General features: G+C 48.2%; 1 protein-coding gene and 1 pseudogene across 1 annotated transcript in view; one reads left to right on the top strand and one right to left on the bottom strand.

The window, feature by feature from the left end:
- LOC115475089 overlaps positions 1-1019 on the bottom strand; it is a 43372-nt pseudogene extending 42353 nt beyond the window's left edge.
- Positions 1-20767, top strand: part of PLEKHM3 (pleckstrin homology domain containing M3) — a 481342-nt gene that overhangs the window by 30752 nt on the left and 429823 nt on the right. Inside the window, exon 2 of the mRNA XM_030209838.1 lies at positions 5132-6046. Within this exon, the coding sequence (XP_030065698.1) occupies positions 5437-6046 (610 nt within the window). The 5' untranslated portion in view covers positions 5132-5436. The remainder of the gene's footprint in view (positions 1-5131; positions 6047-20767) is intronic.

Here is a 20767-nt window from a genome sequence, read left to right as displayed (position 1 = left end):
CCTCTGGAGCTCTATACAGGCCTTTATAATAGCTGAGGAATCCCTTCTCTATGTCGGGGTCCGTATACAGCCACCCTCCCATACCATCTTTAATTTTTTTGTATCTTAGATTTTACACGTTTCGCTCTCAGACATCTGGCCAGCATGGCTCCCAATTTGTTAGCAAACTCGAAGAACTGCTGCTGGATTCTCGTCCTCATATATTCCACCTCCTCCATCTGCCCCTGCGCTAGCTCCCCCCTAGTTTTCTGGAGCTCCTCCCACACCCTGGGGGACGGATTTCTCTGGTGCATTCGTTCTAGTTTGCATAATCGTTGTCTCAATTCCATCATCTTCTGTCCCCGCTCCCTCTTTTTCCTTGCTCCCCATTTAATCAGTATACCCCTCACCACTGCCTTCATTGCGTCCCACAGTACCCCATCCCCTACTTCCCCTGTATCATTTATTCTCCAGTACTCCTGCAGACTGGTCTTAACTTCCTCCCTCACTTGTTCCTCTCCCAGGAGTGACTCGTTGAGTTTCCACCTGGTGTTCTGCCTCCTGGGGCCCCATCCCTCCAGTCTAATCCATATCATAGCATGGTCCGAGATGTGGATTGGTTCTATTTCAGTCTCCACTATCATTGGTGCTCAGTTGCGGTGTACCCACAGCCCATCTATCCTGGTATAGGAGTTAGCTGCATGGGAGTAGATCGTGTATCCTCTCTGTGTGCCCCTTACTATTCTCCAGCTGTCTACCAACTCCATATTAGCCAAGAATTTTCGTAATGCCTTTCTCCCCGGTCCTGACTGGTATCCCCCTCCTCCCGAGTGGTCTAATCGCGCATCCGGGGCAATGTTAAAATCACCTCCCACTATTACCTGCCCTCCTATAAACCCTTGGATCTCTTCCCACAGTGTGTGAAAGAAGTCACCTTGTCCTGTGTTTGGGGCATATATGTTGACCAGCGTCACCTCCTTCCCTTGTAGCAGTCCCCGAATGGCCACACACCTCCCCGTTGTGTCTTTGAATTCCTTCATGTTAGTCAGTCCACAGGTCTGTCTTAGCATTATGGCCACATCCCCTACCTTCCTCCCCCCCATCCCCTGATGGACAATCACCTCATTGTACATTCTAGAACATAGCAAATGCCCATATCTGGGTCTCAAATGTGTCTCTTGCAAGAACAAAACATCACATCGCATCCTATTAATCTCTTTCATTACCCTTGCTCTCGTTCCTGGGTTATTGAGGCCGTTCACATTCCCGGTCCTTCCCTCCCTCTCCCCTTCCCCTGTATCCCTCCCCTACCCGACATGCCTACTGCAGTCAGGCATTAAGGAGGCTCTGCATTCCCCCCCAGGCCCCCAGGTCCCCAACCCCCCCTCCTTACCCAGGTATATATCTTGGGGTCCACCCCCCACTCATACCTTCCCTTATTTATCCTTTCCCTCCCCTTCTTCCCACGTATTCTTTACGGGCATCATTAATCAAGTTTGACATTGGGCCCCCTTCCCGCTATCTTACTCCTCTTATTTTCCCGCTTCCCATGTCAAACAGCAACCTAACATCCCCTCCCCAGGCAGTCAAATTCCTAGACATGTCTTTCATACTCATCCTAGTACTGTCTCTCTTAAGCTTCAGGAGGCAGTTCTATCGCCCTTCTTTCCTCTCCTCACTGCCACCTGCCATGCCGAGTCCGGTCGTTGCTCCCCTGCTCTTTGTGGCTGGGGCTCTTGGGCTGGTACGTCCTCGCACCCCAGTGCTCTAAGCGCTGCCCAGGCTTCTTCCGATGTTTTCACTTTCTTTGATTTTCCCTTCACCGTAAGCCAGACCGCAAAAGGGAACAGCCACCGGTACCGGATTCCTTTGTTTCGCATGAACCCTGTCACTTCTCGCATTGTCCTTCGTTTTTGCAGGGTCACGCCAGCCAGGTCTTGATAAACTCCTATCTTGTAGTTTTTCCATGTTATTGCCTTCTGCTGCCTGGCTTTAGCCAAAATTCGTTCTTTAGTGGGAAAGTCTAAAAAGCAGGCGATAATATCTCTGGGTGCCTGATCTCTCTGTGGCCCCGCGCTTCGATGTGCTCTTTGTAGGCGGATCTCCTGCTGCGCACCTTCCTCTTCTGGATTCAAAATAAATTGACACAGTTCCTTTATCACGGGCTCCGAGTTCACAAAAATGTCCAGCTCTGGAATTCCTTTGAACCGCAGGTTATTGCGGCGGGATCTGATTTCCAGATCTTCCACCTGGTCTTTTAGTTGTTGGATCTCCACTGTGTCGACAGGCGTCTCCATCTTTTTGTCCTTTACTTCCGCCTGTACACGTTCAAGTTGTTCCTCCACCGCCTCTACTCTTGTTCCCAAGTCTCGGATCTCCGCCCGCATCTCCCGGAGCGTATTCTGGACATCTGTTCGGTAGCCCGCCAACTCCGACTTCAGTTCTTTAAACCAGCCCACCACCTCGGCTTTAGAAATCTCTTCAGTATTTTCCCCCTCATCTCTGCGACTCTCCTCTTCAGAGTCCAATGGGATATCGCTCAGCTTTTCCGCTCCTTGGCTATTACCTGCTGTCTCTGGTTTCCCCTTACCAGCAGGATCTGCCGTGAATCTAAATTTTTCAAGGCTCTTTCTCGGTGGCATCGTGGGACGCAGCTCTCTTTGCTCCCCCTCCTCCTCCGTCCCGTCTTCTTTGGGCTACGACTGTTTGTTGTGCCCTCGTCAGCCCTATGCCCAATCTGGGCCCAATGCTGTGGCTCCAAGACCGCGCCACTCCCTGCCGCGGGGCCCCTCTGACGTTCTGACTGCTGGGCTGCCCAAGCTGCTATCCGGCCAGACGCTCCCGAGGCTGCTGCCTCCTTGTCTCCGCTGGTCCCGGGGTTTTTCTCCTCTCACTGGAGCACTCCCCTTCTCTTCTCTACTGTCCTCGCTCCCCCCCTCGCTTCTTTAATTGCTCTTGTCTCTTCCTACTTTCACATCACGAGTCGGGGGGGGGGGGGGGGGGGAGGAGAAGAAGGAATACTTCACCAGCCTCAATTTAATCTGGTTTTGCCAGTTTTCACTCTTCAGCACTCCCTCTCTCTAGTGCCTCTACTGCAGGCTAGCCGCTGAGGTAAGGGGGATAGCGCCATCCGACTCTTCTGCACTTTTACCTCCGTCTCCGCCGCTCTCCCGCTCTGACCGCCATCTTGTCCGGCTTTGGCTGCTCTTTAGGAGGGTTCCCCGGGTCTCCCGATGTTTCTCCCCACTGTCGCGGCTCTCCCCCGCTGTTCCCCTACGTCCCCCTACGCTGTATTTTTGTTTGGGGGGGGTCCTGCGACCTCGAACCCGGGGGCCTCGTTAGGGTGTTTGCAGAGCTTACTGCTCGGCGGCCATCTTGGATCGCGGCTTCACCGGAAGTCTGTGCATGAGATATTCTTTTATTCAAAATCTAAATTAAAAACAAAGTTTTTTAGAAGTAAATAATTTTGTTATATTCTTCAACAACAGCATAATGTTTTTGCTATGTAATAAGGCATGACTGATATGATACCTCACTATTTAAATGCAGTTTCTTTTGTTGTTATACAGTAATCTTTGGTGAGAACTGCTTTGCTTTACAGTTAATAAGTTTGGCAGAAAACCACTTTTGTTTGGACATAATAGATGATCATACTATTTCTAACATTTAACACTTCTGCACACATAGGACTAAAAAATGACACTTTGTGTTTTATCTCACACTATGGTAGGAGCTAATCAGAAATCATTTTTATTTTAAAACTAGCACTTGCAAATTACTATGGCAACTATGGAGGAGTTGCTGGAGTGGGGAGTAGCCTAATGATTAGAACAGTGGTCTGCGAACCTCAGAAGCCAGGTTCAGATCCTACTGTTGCTTTTTGTGATCATGGGCAAGTCACGTGAGTGGCCCTTTTATAAAGGAGTGCTGAAAAATGGCCTGTGGTAATGTAGACGTGTGTTTTAGGCGTGTGCAGAATCAGTTTTCAGAGCACCTGTAAAAAATGCCTTTTTATAAATTTTTGCCAAAAATGGACGTGTGGCAAAATGAAAATTGTCGCGTGTCCATTGTAGCCATTGACCTAGCGGTAAAGTCTCATACAGTAACTGGGCGGTAATGACCTACGTGCGCCAAATGCCACTTGGCGTGCGTCCGATATGCACGGCAGAAAATAAAAATTATTTTTCAGACGCGCGCCAAAAATGAAATTGCCGCAAGAGCCACATGGTAGCCATATGGTAACTCCATTATGGCGTGTGTTGGACACACATAGATGATTATGCAGCTTAGTAAAAGGGCCCCTTAATCGTTCATTGCCTCAGGTACTAACTTATGGGTCCTTTTACTAAGCTTTGGTAAGCGCTAGTAATATATAATTGAACTAGTAAAAAATGCCTGTTTCTGAAGGCAAGGAAACGGGCCCTAGGCAGGCAATTTCTACCCCCCCGCCGTGCTGGCGAACACTGCCCCCCGCTGCGGCGCCGCCGTTCTGGACTACCTGTGCTGACGGGGGACCCAAACCCCCGACAGCCTAAGTGCTGATGTGCCCTTCGCGTTGTTCATGTTCTCTGGAAGTTCCTCTGCGTGCATCTGACGTCAGATGCACCAGATGCACGCAGAGAAACTTGCAGAGAAGATGAACAACGCGAAGGGCACAACAGCACTTCGGCTGTTGGGGGTTTGGGTCCCCCATCAGCACAGGTAGTCCACAACGGCGGCGGGGGGCGGTTTTCGGCGGGCCGGGGGGGGGGTCGAGGGGGCCGTAGCGTGGGGGGGGGGGGGGGTGACATGATTCTGAGGCAGGGGGAGGAATAGGGAAACACGCTGCATGTGTTTCCCTACTCCTCCCCTTGCCTTGGAATCAGCTATCCTGATGTCAGTGACGTCAGTGCATGTCTGCCTAGCAGACCACCACCTCCAGGGAGCCACGGTCCCTAGCACAGAACGTTGGAGGTGAGAATTATTATATAGGATGTCTGGAGGATAAAAAATAAACCCTGTTGTGAGATTTCTGATTTTGTACACAAATGTAGTATCCTGTGCCAGAAAAAGAGGACTGAAAGTGTGGGAAAAATAAATGATTGAACAGCTGTGTGTGATAACATGTGTTTATATACATTTAGTAATTTCGTTTTGTATCACATTTTTGCAGGAAACCTGGGCCAGACTGGGATCTATTTCATAAAAAAGGTGTACTACAAACAAGTAGCACTTTACCAACTGTGGAGCTGGAAATAAAACCAGGCCATCCCATACACCATAAATCTGACTGTGAAGCTACATTTATGACATTAGGAATGGGCAGTACATATTTTGCCCGTAGAAAGTTTGGAATGCCGCCTTCTTTGGATTCACAGAATTGGTATTGGTGAAAAGGTTTGGATTGTCTCTGCTTTCTGTCCGGATTATTTTTGAACGCTACCCAGCAGTTTGCTGGAGACTTGTTCCAGAGTTAAGATGGAGGCAGTGGAAGTTGATGACATCAGTCCAGCCCTTGAGGTCACTGAAGATTTCTTTAGTACTTTTGATACTAAAGTGGGAGAGGCTGGACAGCAGGCAGATCTTTTTGGTATCCAGGAGGTTCCAGAGCTGTTAGGACAAGAAGTCTTCAATGAAATGACAAGGCATGATGAGCTAAGAAATATTAATTCTTTGGGTAAAAGTAGCATAACTTGGCAACAATGCAAGAATAGCTTCTTGGATATCAAAACCCAGAATGCTGTCCCAACCAAAGAGTTCATAGCACCAAAGAAAATGTTCCCAGATAATCTCTCCTGGGCAAAACAAGAGGAATCTTCTGCCTCCACTATATTTAATTTATGTCGGCGTAGGAGGGAGAGACCTCAGTCTGTGAATGATATGCTGATGCACACTGAGGAAACGTTAAACTTTAAGCTCGGGCATAATCGGTCACGTTCAGATGTCAGTCATGTGGATTGGGGAGTACTCTTCAAACCTGCTCCATTGCAGCAGTCCTCTAGTCAGGGCATACATTGTTCCAGCCCATCCTTCTCACCTTCATCAAACAAGGAAGTGGGTATTCCTATGGATGCAGAGGGAAACACTGGTAGGTGCTTATTTTTTCATCATTTCATTCTTGTATGTTTGAATGCTTAAGATACAGCAGGGTGGGTCTTGCTGATGCAGTGTTAAAGATTCAAGTATACTTCAGGGCTTAAATTAAAGTTGGTTGCTAAATTAACCCATACATTGTGAAGGGCCTCCAGGGAATTATGGAAAACTTTCATTAATACTGCAAGTATTCATCTTTGTTTCTTTAGTTAATTCCTCAGTATTTATTTTATTGTTCAATATAAGAATATCTATATTGGGTTAGACCAGTGGTCCATCTAGCCCAATATCCTGCTTCCAACAATAGCCAATTTAGGTCACAAGTACCTGCCAGAATCCTAAATAGTAGTAAGATTCATGCTACTGATCTCAGAGGCAAGCAGTGGCTTTCCCCATGACATCTCAATAGCAGACTATAGACTTTCCTCCAGGAACTTGTCCAAACCGCTGATACCACATCCTCTAACAACAAGTTCCAGAGCTTAACTGTTTGTTGAGTGAAAAAATATTTCCTCCTGTTTGAAAAGTAGTACCATGTAACTTCTTGAGTGGTCTCCCTTGTCTTCGTACTTTTTGAAAGAGTAAAAAAAATTGATTTACATTTTACCCATTCTATACCACTCAGTATTTTGTAGACCTGTATCATATCCTCCCTCAGCCATCTCTTTTCCAAGCTGAAGAGTCCTAACTTCTTAAGCCTTTCCTCATGTGGGAGGAGTTCCATTCTTTTAATCATTTTGGTCACCCTTCTTTGAATCTTTTCTAATTCAGCTATATCTTTAAGATACGGTGATCAGAATTGCACACAGTACTCAAGGTGGGGTAGCCATGGAGCGATACAGAGGCATTATAATACTCTTTGTATTATTTTCTATCCCTTTCCTAGTAATTCCTAGCATTCTGTTTGCTTTTTTGGCCGCTGCCACACACTGGGCAGAAGATTTCAGCGTATTACCCATGATGACACCTAGTTCTTTTTCTTGGGTGCTGACTCCTAGGGTGGAACCTAGCATCAAATAACTGTGATTTCGATTATTCTTCCCAATGTTGCATCACTTTGCACTTGTCTACTTTAAATTTCATCTGCCACTTGGATGCCCAGTCTTCCAGCTTCCTAAAGTCTTCCTGCAATTTTTCACAATCCACATGCGTTTTAACAACTTTGAATAATTTTGTGTAGTCTGCAAATTGAATCGGCTCACTTGTTTTTCCCATTTCCAATAATTAGTAAATATGTTAAATAGCTCTGGTCCCAGTACAGATCCATGGGGCACTCCACTATTCACCCTCCTCCACTGAGAGATGTGGCCATTTAACCCTGCCCTCTGTTTTCTATCCGTCAGTCAATTTCTAATCCACAACAGAACATTGGCTCCTATCCCATGGGTTTTTAACTTTCTCAGGAATCTCTCATGAAGGACTTTGTCAAATGCTTTCTGAAAATCTAGATACACTACATCAACCAGCTCACCTTTATTCACATGTTTATTCACACATTCAAATGTCGAGATGCTCTGTTTTTCCCCATTGTATACAGCAGGATAGGTGTGTGCAGAAACAAATCAGAAATACACAACCTCCTATAGGACAGTGCAAACTATATTATGGTAGCACTCTGGAAAATTAGGATTTCAGTATTATATCCCCCTGACTGGGCACATCTGAATCATCAGTTCCTGAATATACTGACAAACAACTGACACATAGAAACATACATAGTAACATAGTAAATGACGGCAGATAAAGACCTTTATGGTCCATCCAGTCTGCCCAACAAGATAAACTTATTTTACATGGTATGTGATACTTTATACCTGAGTTTGATTTGCCTTGCCATTCTCAGGGCACAGACCGTATAAGTCTGCCCAGCACTGTTCTTGTACTAAGTTCTGAAGCTAACTTCGAAACCCCTTAAAATTTACACTCCAGCACATTCATATCTATTCAGTCACAATCAGGGCGTAGACCGTAGAAGTCTGCCTAGCATGACACAAGTCCCAACTATTTGGGTTTCTTCCAGGTACTTATGACTTGAATTGGTCACTGTTGGAAACAGGATGCTGGGCTAGATGGACCATTGGTCTGACCCAGTATGGCTATTCTTAAGTTCTTCTAATAAAACTAAAAGCAGATTTATTTACATGCAAGTAAAACAACCAAAAATGAAAATGGAGATAATTAGAATGCAAGAGTTATGTTCAAATGCTAGGTAGCTCAGCAAGAGTTGGTAGACGAGGTTCGCACTACAACGTTTAAAGAACATTCATCAGAAATGATTCAGAGTAAACACACTCCCTAGGCCCACAAATTGGACCACCTTCTTATTATCCACTAGCACAACAGACCCTCTGTTTGTTCACCATCAAAGCAAGTCTCTTCTCCCTTGGGATGGTGGCGTAGGTCAGAAAATGGTCATACCAGCTGGGCATGCTCTGAAGTATGCCAATGATGAAGAGATGAGTAGAAGAGTTCAGTGGCGTTCACAAGCAGATGAGACCAGGGGATGATGCTAAATCTGGATCTGATGATAGCACCAGATAACTCTTGACCCCCAGAGATACCCCGTTTTATTGTTCTGATAGACACACTGTCTCTGAAGATATGGTTCTGTTCTGGATGTTATGATTTGAAGAACCACAAGAATGTGTTTTGACATCATTCTGGAAACTTTGTTGGAACCCAGGCTCCGAAGAGGCTGGGGTTGACTTGACCAGGAGTTCTTGTCTCTGAACAAGAGGTTCCTTTTGCAATGATTGCCCACCTCTTTGTTAGGTTTTCAAGGCAGAAACTAGGTTCGTGAGCCCTTGGGCCACTGCCGTGGAGCAGCAGTGGCAGGCAAAACCACCCCACACCAGAGACAAGGCAGAACTCTGACAGAAACAGCTAGACTTCACCTGCACTTGACCGCCGTTCCTCAGGAGTTGAGCCCTTGGGTGTAGGCGGCCGGCAGGACTTACCAGACAGGGCAGGAACTGAATACCCACTAGGCTGAACAGGGACTGAGGGTCAGAGAGAAAGGGAATATTCATGGGCAGCAAGGCAGGAAACTGGGCTAGGACTCACAGACAATACTACACAAGGCAGGAAATGGACAAGCTAGAGGACAGGAACTGAAAGCTGCCAAGCAGCCATTGAAAAACACTGACAGACAAGAGTCAGGACTGAAAGCTGCAGAGCAGCCACTAAGCAAGAACACAGACAAACAGAAACTAGACAAGGAATACAGACCAGAAACAAGACTAGGGAAATAAGCAATAAACCTAAGCTAACCTACACACAGACTAACTAGAACCAGACAAGAAACTCAAACAAGAAACCAGACTAGGCAGAAGTGCAACAAAGCACCAACAAACCAGGGACCTTAGTCGATGCAAAGGCAAACACAGAAGTTTCCAGGTGATTAATAAAGCCCATCAGCTGCTGAAGTTCAGCTGCAGGAATCACAAGGCAGCTACGGGTGCTGTTCAGGCACAAACAAGAGAAGCAAGTCTGGCAGCCCGGAAGATCCGGACTGGACTGCGCTGAAGTCCGGAACGGGTGACAGTTCACAGCAGCCACCGGTTCAGGCCACCAGAGGGCGAGGTGAGCACAGACAATGAAACAGTCACCACCGTGACACTCTTACATCAGCCAAAGTGGGTCACAGGCACCCTCCTGCTGAAGTGCAGGCCTTGCAAATACTAAGACAAAAGTTCATGCTGCATTGAAGCATTATCTATGCACATCTGTAGTATGCAGGGCCACTTTAATTACGTATGGGGCTCTGGGCAAACTTTTGTGGATGCCACCGCTCCCCCACCCCCTTCCAGCGGCACAGCTTTCTTAGCCCCATGCCAAAAAAAAGAGAAACAACAACAAAAAAAACCAGCATAAATGTGCAGAGCCTTTATCTAGGCCATACTGCGGATGGCTTTGCTGGTTCTGCCCCTCAGAAAGAGGAAGTCCATGTCAGAAGGGGAGCACACAACAGAGCCTTCAGCTGTGTTCCCTAAACAGCACACCTTTATAGCACTTTTTTTGTTGTTGCTGGAAAAGGGAGTGGGGGTGGGGGTTAAGGAAGCTGCTAGGCCAGGGAAGAGGAAGGAAGGAAGATGCTGGGCCAGAATGCAGAGATGTCTGGGATGGCCCATCCCAAAGAGTGAGAGTGAACGCCTATGAGCAGTTTTTTTCGTGGTTCATTCAGGGTATAGATTTGGCACAGTGGTGAAGGGACTGAGGCCTGGGGAAGGGCTGCTGCCTACTTTTATTGACAAGTAATGCCTTCATGTGAATCTAAAAATGGATTTCTGTGCCACAGGTGAAATGTTACGTATTTTAATTTCAATTATTTCAAGCGATGAACCGACAGAAAACTGCACACACACATCTATAGAAATGATTCAACTGTATTTAAAGATCCCCTCAAGAGGCAGTGTGTCATAATTTAAACATGATCAGACACAATTCTGCTATATTGACAACCAGCTCAACACACGTCAGATCCTGCAAAATCTTCTGAAATGCCATTTGCTATTATAACAAACAAAAACTACAAATATATTAAAGTTATATATTAAAGTTTTGATGTCCCCTCAGTAAGGCCAACACACAAACTCTCCACTGCAAAACACTATGCACAAACTTGTGCAAAGATCTAGAACCTTACCATACCATAACATCACTAACTCTCAGGACTCAGAGCGTCAACCTTATCTGTGCTATGGATCTCTGTACAGAAACTACATACTAGCAGAATACTGCACCTTGGTAACAGACCCTCAACATATAGGAAACAAGGGACCACAGATCAGTAATAGAGAACTGAAGGCAAAAGTCTTGACTGGAACCTCAAGAAGTCAGACCTGCATTCACAAACATAGAGAAATAGAAGCTGAAATGCTAGATCTGACATATTCCAATTATTAAACTCAAAATAAAATACTTTTTTCTACCTTTGTTGTCTGAGCATTTTATTTTTTTCCATTCACTCTGATCCCAGTGTCTTTTTTTCTGCTTTACTCTGTTTTTTTCCGGTCTTTGCAGGGTCTCTGTCCATTTGACATTTCTTCTCCCTCCATGTCTAACATCTATCTTCCCTCTATATCCCTATTTATCCTATCCAGCATTTCCCTTCTATGTCCTTCAGTGTCACCAATCTACCTCTTTTCCAGCATTGCCCCTCTGGGTGTCTATCTTACCCCTTTTCCAGCATATCCCCTCTATGTCCCTATCTCACCTCTTTTCCAGCATCTCCATCCGTGTCCCTGTCCCTATCCTCTCCATGTCCAATATCTGCCCTCCGTGTCCTTATCTCCCTCCCCCTTTTTCATCATTGCTGCGCTGTGTCCCTATTTCACCTCCCCTGTGTGCCTATCTACCCCCTTTCAGCATTGCCCCCATCTGTGTGCCTATCTCCCCATTCCTTTTTCAGCATTGCCCCCATGCCCATCTCCTTTCCCCTTTTTCAGCATTGCGCCTCTCTCTCTGTTCCTCTTTATCCCCCTTTCAACATTGACCCCACTGTATCCGTATCTACCCCCATTCAGCATTGTCTCTCTGCATCCTTATCCTTATAGTTCCTGTCTGCCCCTTCTCTTCTCTTCGAACATGTCTCTGTTTATCCCCATGTTCAAGTTATCCCCTGTCTGCCCTTGTTCTCCACATCCTGTAGCCAGTATCTTCTTACCCCCCCCCCCCTGTTTGCAGCTGCTTCTCCCCCCCCCCCCCCCCCCCATGGTATAGGATCACTCTCTCTCTCTCTTTCTCTCCTCCATTCTGGTCCCTCACTCTCTCTCTTCCCTGGCGAGTTCTCCATCTGTCCCTCTCCTTTTCTCCTGCGGCCCTCCATACCTTTTTTTAGCATTTTCAGAGACTCGGCAGCTTCAGCAATTAAGACAGGCTGCTGGTGTTTGGGGTCTTCCCTCTGTGAGTCCTGTCTACTTTGTTTCAACTTCCTGTTTCCACATAAGTGGGACTCGCAGAAGGAAGGCCTTGATGCTGGCAGCCTGTCTTAATCACTGCTGCTGCTGGGTCTCTGAAGATGCTAAAAAAGTATGGAGGGCTGTGGGAGGAAAGAAGAGGGTCAGATGGAGGACTCACCAGGAAGTGGGGGAAGAGAGTGAGAGAGAGACATAAATACAAGGCTAAATTTACCAGTGGGCAATTGTGTTGCTGGACCCATTTTATGCAGGGGCCTAGGACAGCTACCCCTTTTGCCCATTGGTAAAAGCAGCCCTAGTAGTATGGAGTGCAGGAGGCTGTTATCAAGATCTGTATTGTAGTTGTATAGGCAGGGGTCTAGCCCTTTACATGTGCCCAACCATTTGTTCAATGAAGATTAATGATTTGGGGCTTATTCCAATACTAGTAGTTTTCCAAATCTGCTTCTTGAGGTCCCAAAATTCAGTTTTTTAGTCTGTTTACAATTAATACTAAACGGATATTTGCAAATGTTTAACAGATATTTGCAAATGTTTAGAATATATCTCACAAACCAGACTTGTCTTCTGAGCCAGGAGAGCTGAAGTTGAGAATTAATTTTGTATTTAAAAACAAACAAACATGAAGTAGAGGAGTAGCCTAATGGTTAGTAAGGTCAGCTGAAAACCTGGGTTCAATTCCTACTGCAGCTTGTGATCCTGGGCAAGTCACTTAACCCTCCATTGTCCAGGTACAAAACTTAGATTATGAGCCCACTAGAGACAGAGCAAGTACCTGCATGTAATATATGTAAACTACTTTGGTTATACCCACAGAAAGGCAGCACATTAAATCCACGACCCTTTACCCTTTCTGTTTACCCTTTCATCTTCATATTCCAGAGCCTTCTCTTGCTCATGCTCTTTTAAGAAGAGATATGAGTAATATAAGACCTGGGGAACATCTGCTACTTTAAATAAAAACAATAAAGCAGCTATGTTTTCTTTTCTTGACTTGCTGATCTTTCTTATTCCCTGTAGTCTTGTGACAAATAATTACATTAAAGAGTGAGTTTCTATTATGCATTAGACCTGCAGTAACAGATTCTGGAACTGGGTATCATATCAGTTTTTTGGGAAGTTATATACAGAAAAATGTGTCCGTGTGTTGTTTTTTTAAAAATTTTTTAAGAACAAGTGAGGAAAGCATGTGGCGAATGGCTTGTGAAATACTTTCCAATTCCCTTAGTGCAGGGCTGAACTAACACTATATATGGGCCCTAGGCAAACACATATTTGTGGGGCCCCCCTACTGTGGACCCCTCCCCAGTTTTATTCCTTTTAATTCATTTCAGTATTTATATACCGCTTAGACATAAGAAGAGGATGCTGCAACATGTAGAAGGATGGTCCTAACTACAGAGTAACTTCATGCCACATCAAGGTGGTGATCTGGTTTTGCGTTACCTTCATTCATTCATTCAGCAGTGGGAATCGAACCCAGTTCCGCAATCCACTACACTAACCATTAGACCACTCCTTCCTGCCCCAGCCACATTTTACCTGTCCAGAAGCAGCAGGGGAAAGTGCCGAACCTTGCTGTGAGTATGGTGGCTCTAATAGTTTGAGAGTGAGTTTGAGGTCTATGCAAGTACATGCTTTGAATAGAGAGGCTTAGTTAGAGCTGGAGAGCTGCTAAGTCACCTGGTTTCCAGGAGGAAAATTTGGAGACAGCCCTAGACTTCTGCAACTCTATCCTGATGCATTTTAGCAGTGTTTCCCAACTCAGTCCTGGAATACCCCCTTGCCAGTCAGGTTTTTAGAATATCCACAATGAATATGCATGAGTGATTTGCATACACTGCCTCTGTTGTATGCAAATCTCCAGGACAACTCAGGAAACACTGCATTCCATATCATCAAGCTGATCAATCCATAGACTGGTGGGTTGTGTCCATCTACCAGCAGGTGGAGATAGAGAGCAAACTTTTGCCTCCCTATATGTGGTCATGTGCTGCCGGAAACTCCTCAGTATGTTCTCTATCTCAGCAGGTGGTGGTCACACACAGCAGCAGCTCTGGCTAGGCCTCCAAGCCTAATTCTTAGGTTTTGTTGAGTGCCTGGGGTTGAGGGCTCTTTTGAGCAAGTGCAAACCTGGAGGTGCCAGGTCCCTCCTTTTCTCCCCCCTCCCGCTGGCTCCGTTAACAAAAAAAAAAAAAAAAATTTTGAACGTCCTTAAAGGCGTTTATTTCAACGTTTATTTAAACGTTTATTGCAGCTACTCACTGGGACACCAGGTCGTTACAGCTCGGAGCGGCAAGCAGGTAATTTTTACCTTTTATAGCGGGCAGGGGGTTCCCCGATTCTTCTCCTCGTGGCATATGGCGTCGGAGGGCGAGGGCGCAAAGAGTCGCTCCCCGGATCGCTTGAGCGCTTCTAGAGGGGATGCGGGGGTCTTAAAGCCTGATTCGCCCTTGTTGGGTGACAGTTTCGTGACCGATGAATGTCCCGGTCCTTCCTCCAGCGTGGTGGTTTTTCCCGCCATAAACGCCCATCCCCCGCTCCTCGCCTCCGCCATCTTGGCCGGCCACGCGGCTCGGACGGCTTCTTCTTGGGCCGCCCTTGAGGTTGGAGACATTAATGCCATGAACGCCCTTAATTTGGGCGACGGCACAAAAGCGGCTAAAGTTAAGCGCCGTTCTTCCCGCGTGGCTCCTTCGCGGAGTGTCGCGCCGGACGCCATTTTGGATGCGCAGCATGTCTCTCCCCCGCTCTTGCGAGCGCCGGTTGAGGGTGCGTCTAGGGCTGTAGCCCAGGCTGCGGAAGTGCACAGTCTGGGGGGTTTCTCCCCCGAGTTTGTTTTGCTGCTGCATCAGGCCTTCCTTATGCAAAACGCTGCCCCTGCTCCCTCGTCTGGTAAAGAGGTTGAGGTTCCCAGAGGTAAACGCCCTCGGGTTGATTCCCAGGCCTTGGAGGACTTTGTCTCCTCCGATGTAGATGAGGGCAGCGTATCTGAGTTCTCCCAACGGTCCTTTGCGGATTCCTTGGAGGAGACGGATCCCCGCTCGGATGCAGCGGATGACCCCTCTGCAGCGCGGCTTTTTAGCTCAGAGGATTTGCCCAACCTGTTGATACAGGCCATGGACACTTTGAAGATTTCCTCTCCGGAGGACGTCTCTCCCTCAGCCCCTGTTGGCTCTGCCATTATGCTGGGGACGAAGTGCCCGCCTAGAACCTTCCACGTGCATGATGCCATGCACACCTTAATTGCGGCTCAATGGGATGTCCCGGAAGTGAGCCTTAAAGTGGCTAGGGCTATGTCCCGCCTCTATCCTTTGACTGAAAGGGAACGTGAGGCCTATCTGTGGCCTACCGTGGATTCTTTAATCACTGCGGTGACTAAGAAAACGGCGTTGCCGGTGGAAGGTGGCACGGCCCTAAAGGACGCCCAAGACAGAAGATTGGAGGCGGCCTTAAGGTCGTCCTTTGAGGCAGCTGCTTTAAGTTTGCAGGCCTCAATTTGCGGCTCCTATGTGGCCATGGCGTGCCTGACTATGGTGCAGCGGGCTTTCCCCTCGGATCTTTCCTTGAGGGCTGATTGGCCGGCCCTGGAATCGGGCTTAGCCTATTTGGCAGACTTGCTGTATGATGTCTTGAGGGCCTCAGCGAAAGGCATGGCTCAGACAATCTCTGTGCGGCGGTGGCTTTGGCTGAAACATTGGTCTGCTGACCACGCCTCTAAATCCCGCCTGGCTAGATTGCCTTTTAAAGGCAAGCTGCTCTTTGGGGTCGAGCTGGACAAAATCGTGACCGATCTCGGCACGTCTAAGGGCAAGAAGTTACCAGAGGTCACTCGCCCTGGTACCTCCAGAGGACGGTTTCAGGAAGCCCGTCGGTACCGCCCGGGCAGGTCGGGCTCCTCTGCCCCCTCTTCCTTCAAGAGGAACTTCTCCCCCAAGCAGCATTCCTTTCGCAGAGACTGCCGTCCCGGAGGTGCTCCCTCCGGTCCTCCCCCAGGGTCTCGTACCCAATGACGGGGCCTTGGTCCACGCTCCAGTGCAGATTGGAGGACGGCTGTCCTCGTTTCTGGGCGAGTGGACCACAATAACTTCAGACGCTTGGGTGCTGGAAGTCATCAGAGACGGCTACAAGCTAGAGTTCTGCCGACCCTTAAAAGACGGGTTTGTACTCTCTCCCTGCAAGTCTCCGGTCAAAGCTGTGGTAGTGCAGCAGACCTTGAACAATCTGATCCGCCTGGGGGTGGTCGTTCCGGTGCCAGAAAATCAGCTTGGCAAGGGATGTTACTCCTTTTTCTTTGTGATACCAAAGAAAGGAGGTTCTGTACAGCCTATCCTCGACCTCAAAGGGGTCAATTGGGCCTTGAAAGTTCGGCACTTTCGCATGGAGACCCTCCGCTCTGTTATAGCGGCAGTGAAGGCAGGAGAGTTCCTGGCATTCTTGGGCATCAAGGAAGCGTACTTGCATATTCCCATCTGGCCTCCTCATCAACGCTTTCTGCGTTTTGCAGTACTGGGCCGACACTTCCAGTTCAGAGCCCTCCCGTTCGGGTTGGCTACTGCTCCGTGGACCTTCTCCAAAGTAATGGTGGTCATCGCGGCCTTCCTGAGGAAGGAAGGAGTTCAAGTCCATCCTTATCTGGACGACTGGTTGATCCAAGCCCCCTCTTATGCAGAGCGCGGCAAAGCTGTGAACCGGGTGGTTGCTCTTTTGAGCTCCCTGGGGTGGATCATCAACTGGGAGTAAAGCCAGCTGCGCCCGACTCAGTCCCTGGAGTATCTGGGAGTTCGATTCGACACCCAAGTGGGCAGAGTGTTCCTGCCAGACAATCGGATTGTCAAGTTTCAGGCTCAGGTGGACTAGTTCCTAGTAGCCTCTCCTATTCGGGCTTGGGACTACGTGCAGCTGTTGGGCTCTATGACGGCCACGATGGAAGTAGTGCCCTGGGCCAGGGCTCATATGAGACCACTACAACAATCTCTGCTGCTGCGCTGGACTCCGATGTCGGAGGATTATGCTATGCGCCTTCCCTTGGACCCAGCAGTGCGCAAGGCGCTGAGCTGGTGGACGCAGACAGACAAGTTGTCTGCAGGAATGCCTCTGGTGACCCCGGAGTGGATTGTCGTCACGACAGACGCCTCTTTGATGGGCTGGGGAGCCCACTGCTTGGGAAGGACAGCGCAGGGGCTCTGGTCTCCTGCAGAGGCAAGTGGTCTATCAACCTCCTGGAACTCAGAGCCATTCGGTTGGTGTTGTTGGAGTTCATCCCGGTACTGGTGTTGAAGCCTGTACGGGTCCTGTCGGACAATGCCACGGCTGTGGCCTATGTCAACCGCCAGGGAGGTACCAAGAGCGCCCCTCTAGCCAAGGAGGCCATGAATCTATGCCAGTGGGCGGAAGCGAACCTGGAACAGCTGTCAGCGGCCCACATTGCCGGAGTCATGAATGTCAAGGCGGACTTTCTCAGTCGCCATACCTTGGAGCCCGGAGAGTGGCAGCTATCTGCTCAGGCGTTCTTGGGCATCACGAAGCACTGGGGCCAGCCGAGCCTAGATCTGATGGCGTCATCGGCCAATTGCCAAGTGCCGCGCTTTTTCAGCAGAGGACGGGACCCTCGATCCCTGGGAGTAGATGCTCTTCTCCAACAGTGGCCGACACAAGAGCTTCTCTATGTGTTCCCGCCCTGGCCCATGTTGGGCAGGGTGCTAGACCGGGTGGCAAAGCATCCCGGCAGGGTAATCCTGGTAGGTCCGGATTGGCCCAGACGTCCCTGGTATGCGGACTTGATCAGGCTCTCAGTCGGCGATCCTCTGCGGCTGCCAGTGGAGCAGGGCCTGTTACATCAGGGTCCCGTGGTGATGGAGGATCCCTCCCCCTTTGGTCTTACGGCCTGGCTATTGAGCGGCAGCGTCTGAGAAAGAAGGGCTTCTCAGACAAGGTCATCGCCACTATGCTGAGAGCGAGGAAGCGCTCTACTTCTACTGCTTACGCCAGGGTTTGGCGTATCTTTGCAGCGTGGTGTGAAGCAGGCTCACTTTCTCCCTTCACTGCTCCAATTTCTTCAGTGTTGGCGTTCCTGCAAGAAGGTCTGGACAAAGGCCTGTCGCTCAGTTCCCTGAAAGTTCAGGTAGCGGCTCTAGCTTGCTTCAGGGGCCGCCTGAAGGGTGCTTCCCTGGCTTCGCAGCCAGATGTGGTGCGCTTTCTCAAGGGAGTTAATCACCTGCGCCCTCCTCTGCACTCAGTGGTGCCTGCGTGGAATCTCAACCTGGTGCTAAGAGCATTGCAGAAGCCGCCTTTTGAACCCTTGTCGAGGGCATCTCTGAAAGACCTGACGTTGAAAGCAGTCTTTTTGGTGGCTATCACTTCAGCCAGAAGAGTTTCCGAGCTCCAGGCACTCTCATGTCGAGAGCTTTTTCTGCAGTTCACTGAGGCAGGAGTGACTATTCGCACAGTGCCTTCCTTCCTGCCCAAGATTGTTTTTCGCTTCCATGTGATTCAGCAGCTCTGTCTCCTTTCCTTTCGTAGGGAGGTCTACCCAGAGGAATACTCTGCTCTCAATTTCTGGATGTGAGACGAGTCATCATCAGATACTTGGAAGTGACCAATGATTTCCGGAAATCGGATCATCTGTTTGTCCTGTTTACAGGTCCTCGTAAGGGTCTGCAGGCTTCTAAGCCTACAGTGGCAAGATGGGCAAGGAAGCCATTGCAGCGGCTTAGGTGGCCGCGGGGAAGGCCCATACCTTTGCCAGGCATTACCGCTTGACTGTGGCTGCTCGGGCGGAGGCCCGGTTTGGAGCTTCAGTGTTGCGGTCAGGGATTTCTATGTCCCGCCCTGGGTGAGTACTGCTTCGGTACATCCCACCAGTCTATGGATTGATCAGCTTGATGATATGGAAGGTAAAATTATGTATCATACCTGATAATTTTCTTTCCATTAATCATAGCTGATCAATCCATAGCCCCTCCCAGATATCTGTACTGTTTATATTCTGGTTGAATTTTAGGTTCAAGTTTAGCCTTCAGTTACTTCAGGAGGACTTCGTGTTCAAGTTCTTCTTTCACTTGGATTCTTCAAGAGTTGAGACGAGTTTGTGTTACAGTGAGGTGCTGCATTCCTCTCCCCTCCGTTTTACGGGGCTGGATTGAGATTTAAATTCTGCCGGCACTCCCTCCCGCTTCGTGCGGCTGTAGGGCAGCTTTGTACCCCTCCCGCTTCGGCGGTGTTAGGGTCAGTCAGCTCCTCCCGCGGTTGCGGTTGCAGGATAAGCCAGATCCCCCCGCATCGGCGGGTGTGGTGTCCCTCCCCCGCTCCGCGGGGATGAGCTGGACGGATTCCCCTCCCCCACTTGTGTGGGGATGAGCTGGGTTAATTCCCCTCCCCCGTTTCGGCGGTGGTGAGCTGGGCAGAGTGTCCCTTCGTGGGTGTAATTCTCTAAGTGCTGAGTCCTGCGGATGGAGCTTTGATATCGACATACTGAGGAGTTTCCGGCAGCACATGACCACATATAGGGAGGCAAAAGTTTGCTCTCTATCTCCACCTGCTGGTAGATGGACACAACCCACCAGTCTATGGATTGATCAGCTATGATTAATGGAAAGAAAATTATCAGGTATGATACATAATTTTACCTTATGGGACCTGAAGTGCTGATTTCAATTGGTGATTTCAGGGACTTTTAATAGAATACTGAATTGGAATGTAAGTTCAAAAGCTGGACTAGCCAAAAAGTCTCCCTGTTGGAACTGGGTAACTTGACAGCTCTGCAGCAGTGAGCTGAGAACTAGGATATAGACAGAGTGGAGGTAGTATTAAGACAGTGTTTCAAAGAATTTGCCCAGGTAATTTTAATAGGGTAAATTCCCTGGGCTGAAAACTTCTCTTCACTTAATATCTGCACAGGTACATTTATACCAGTATACTTCTCTCTTGTAGCCCAGATTTTCAAAGGTACCAACTTAGATTGTGAACCCTCCAGGGACAGGGAAATACCCAGTGTATGTGAATGTAACTCACCTCGAGCTACTACTGAAATGGTATGAGCAAAATCCAAATAAATAAATAAATAATAAAAGAGAAGCTCTATTTACCAGAATCTCCACCAGAGACACAGAAACATAAACAAGTGCATTTTCTAGTGCTGTCTTGCTGCTCATATGCTCATTCTGGCAGTGACCCCACCCCCTACCAGGTCTGCCTATAATTACATAAAGTTTTTGTATTTGCTGCTAGTTCTGTTATTCAGCCTTCTCACACTTCCCCTGTTCTTTTAAAATTTCTACTTCTCAACACTTTCCCCCCCAACCCACCTTGAACCCTAGTTCCACAGTTCTGTCTCCAAAGCTCCATACAGGGCTGAGCCTCCGCCTACTCCCTATTCCAGCACTTGTATTTCAGCCCCTCCTCCCCATGATTAGAGCAGGCTTCCCATTGGTTGGATCCTATTACAGTCTCTGTACTGGAATGGAGGAGGATTGGAGAATTGGAGAACTGCAGAAGGCTAAACTGAAAAAATTCCAGACATTTAGCCAATCTTCTGGCTTTGAGAGAAGTAATTACAAATATGTAGAATCCTGAAAGAATCCAGACAATTGGTAATCCTAGCCTCCTTAAGCCTGAGCACATCTGATTGCCCCCCCCCCCCCCCAAAAAAAAAAACCCCTATGATCCCTAGGCACAGGGTCTAGTTTGTCTATGCCTTAATACAGCTCTTCATTTGCTTGTGTGTTGTCTTTATATGTGTCTTTTGGGGGGGGGGGGGGGTAATTTGAATAGAGCCATATACAGTCTCTTGGTTTGAA

The sequence above is a fragment of the Microcaecilia unicolor genome, chromosome 7, assembly GCF_901765095.1.
Source record: "Microcaecilia unicolor chromosome 7, aMicUni1.1, whole genome shotgun sequence".
Lineage (NCBI taxonomy): Eukaryota > Metazoa > Chordata > Amphibia > Gymnophiona > Siphonopidae > Microcaecilia > Microcaecilia unicolor.
This window is presented reverse-complemented; position numbering and strand designations above follow the sequence as displayed.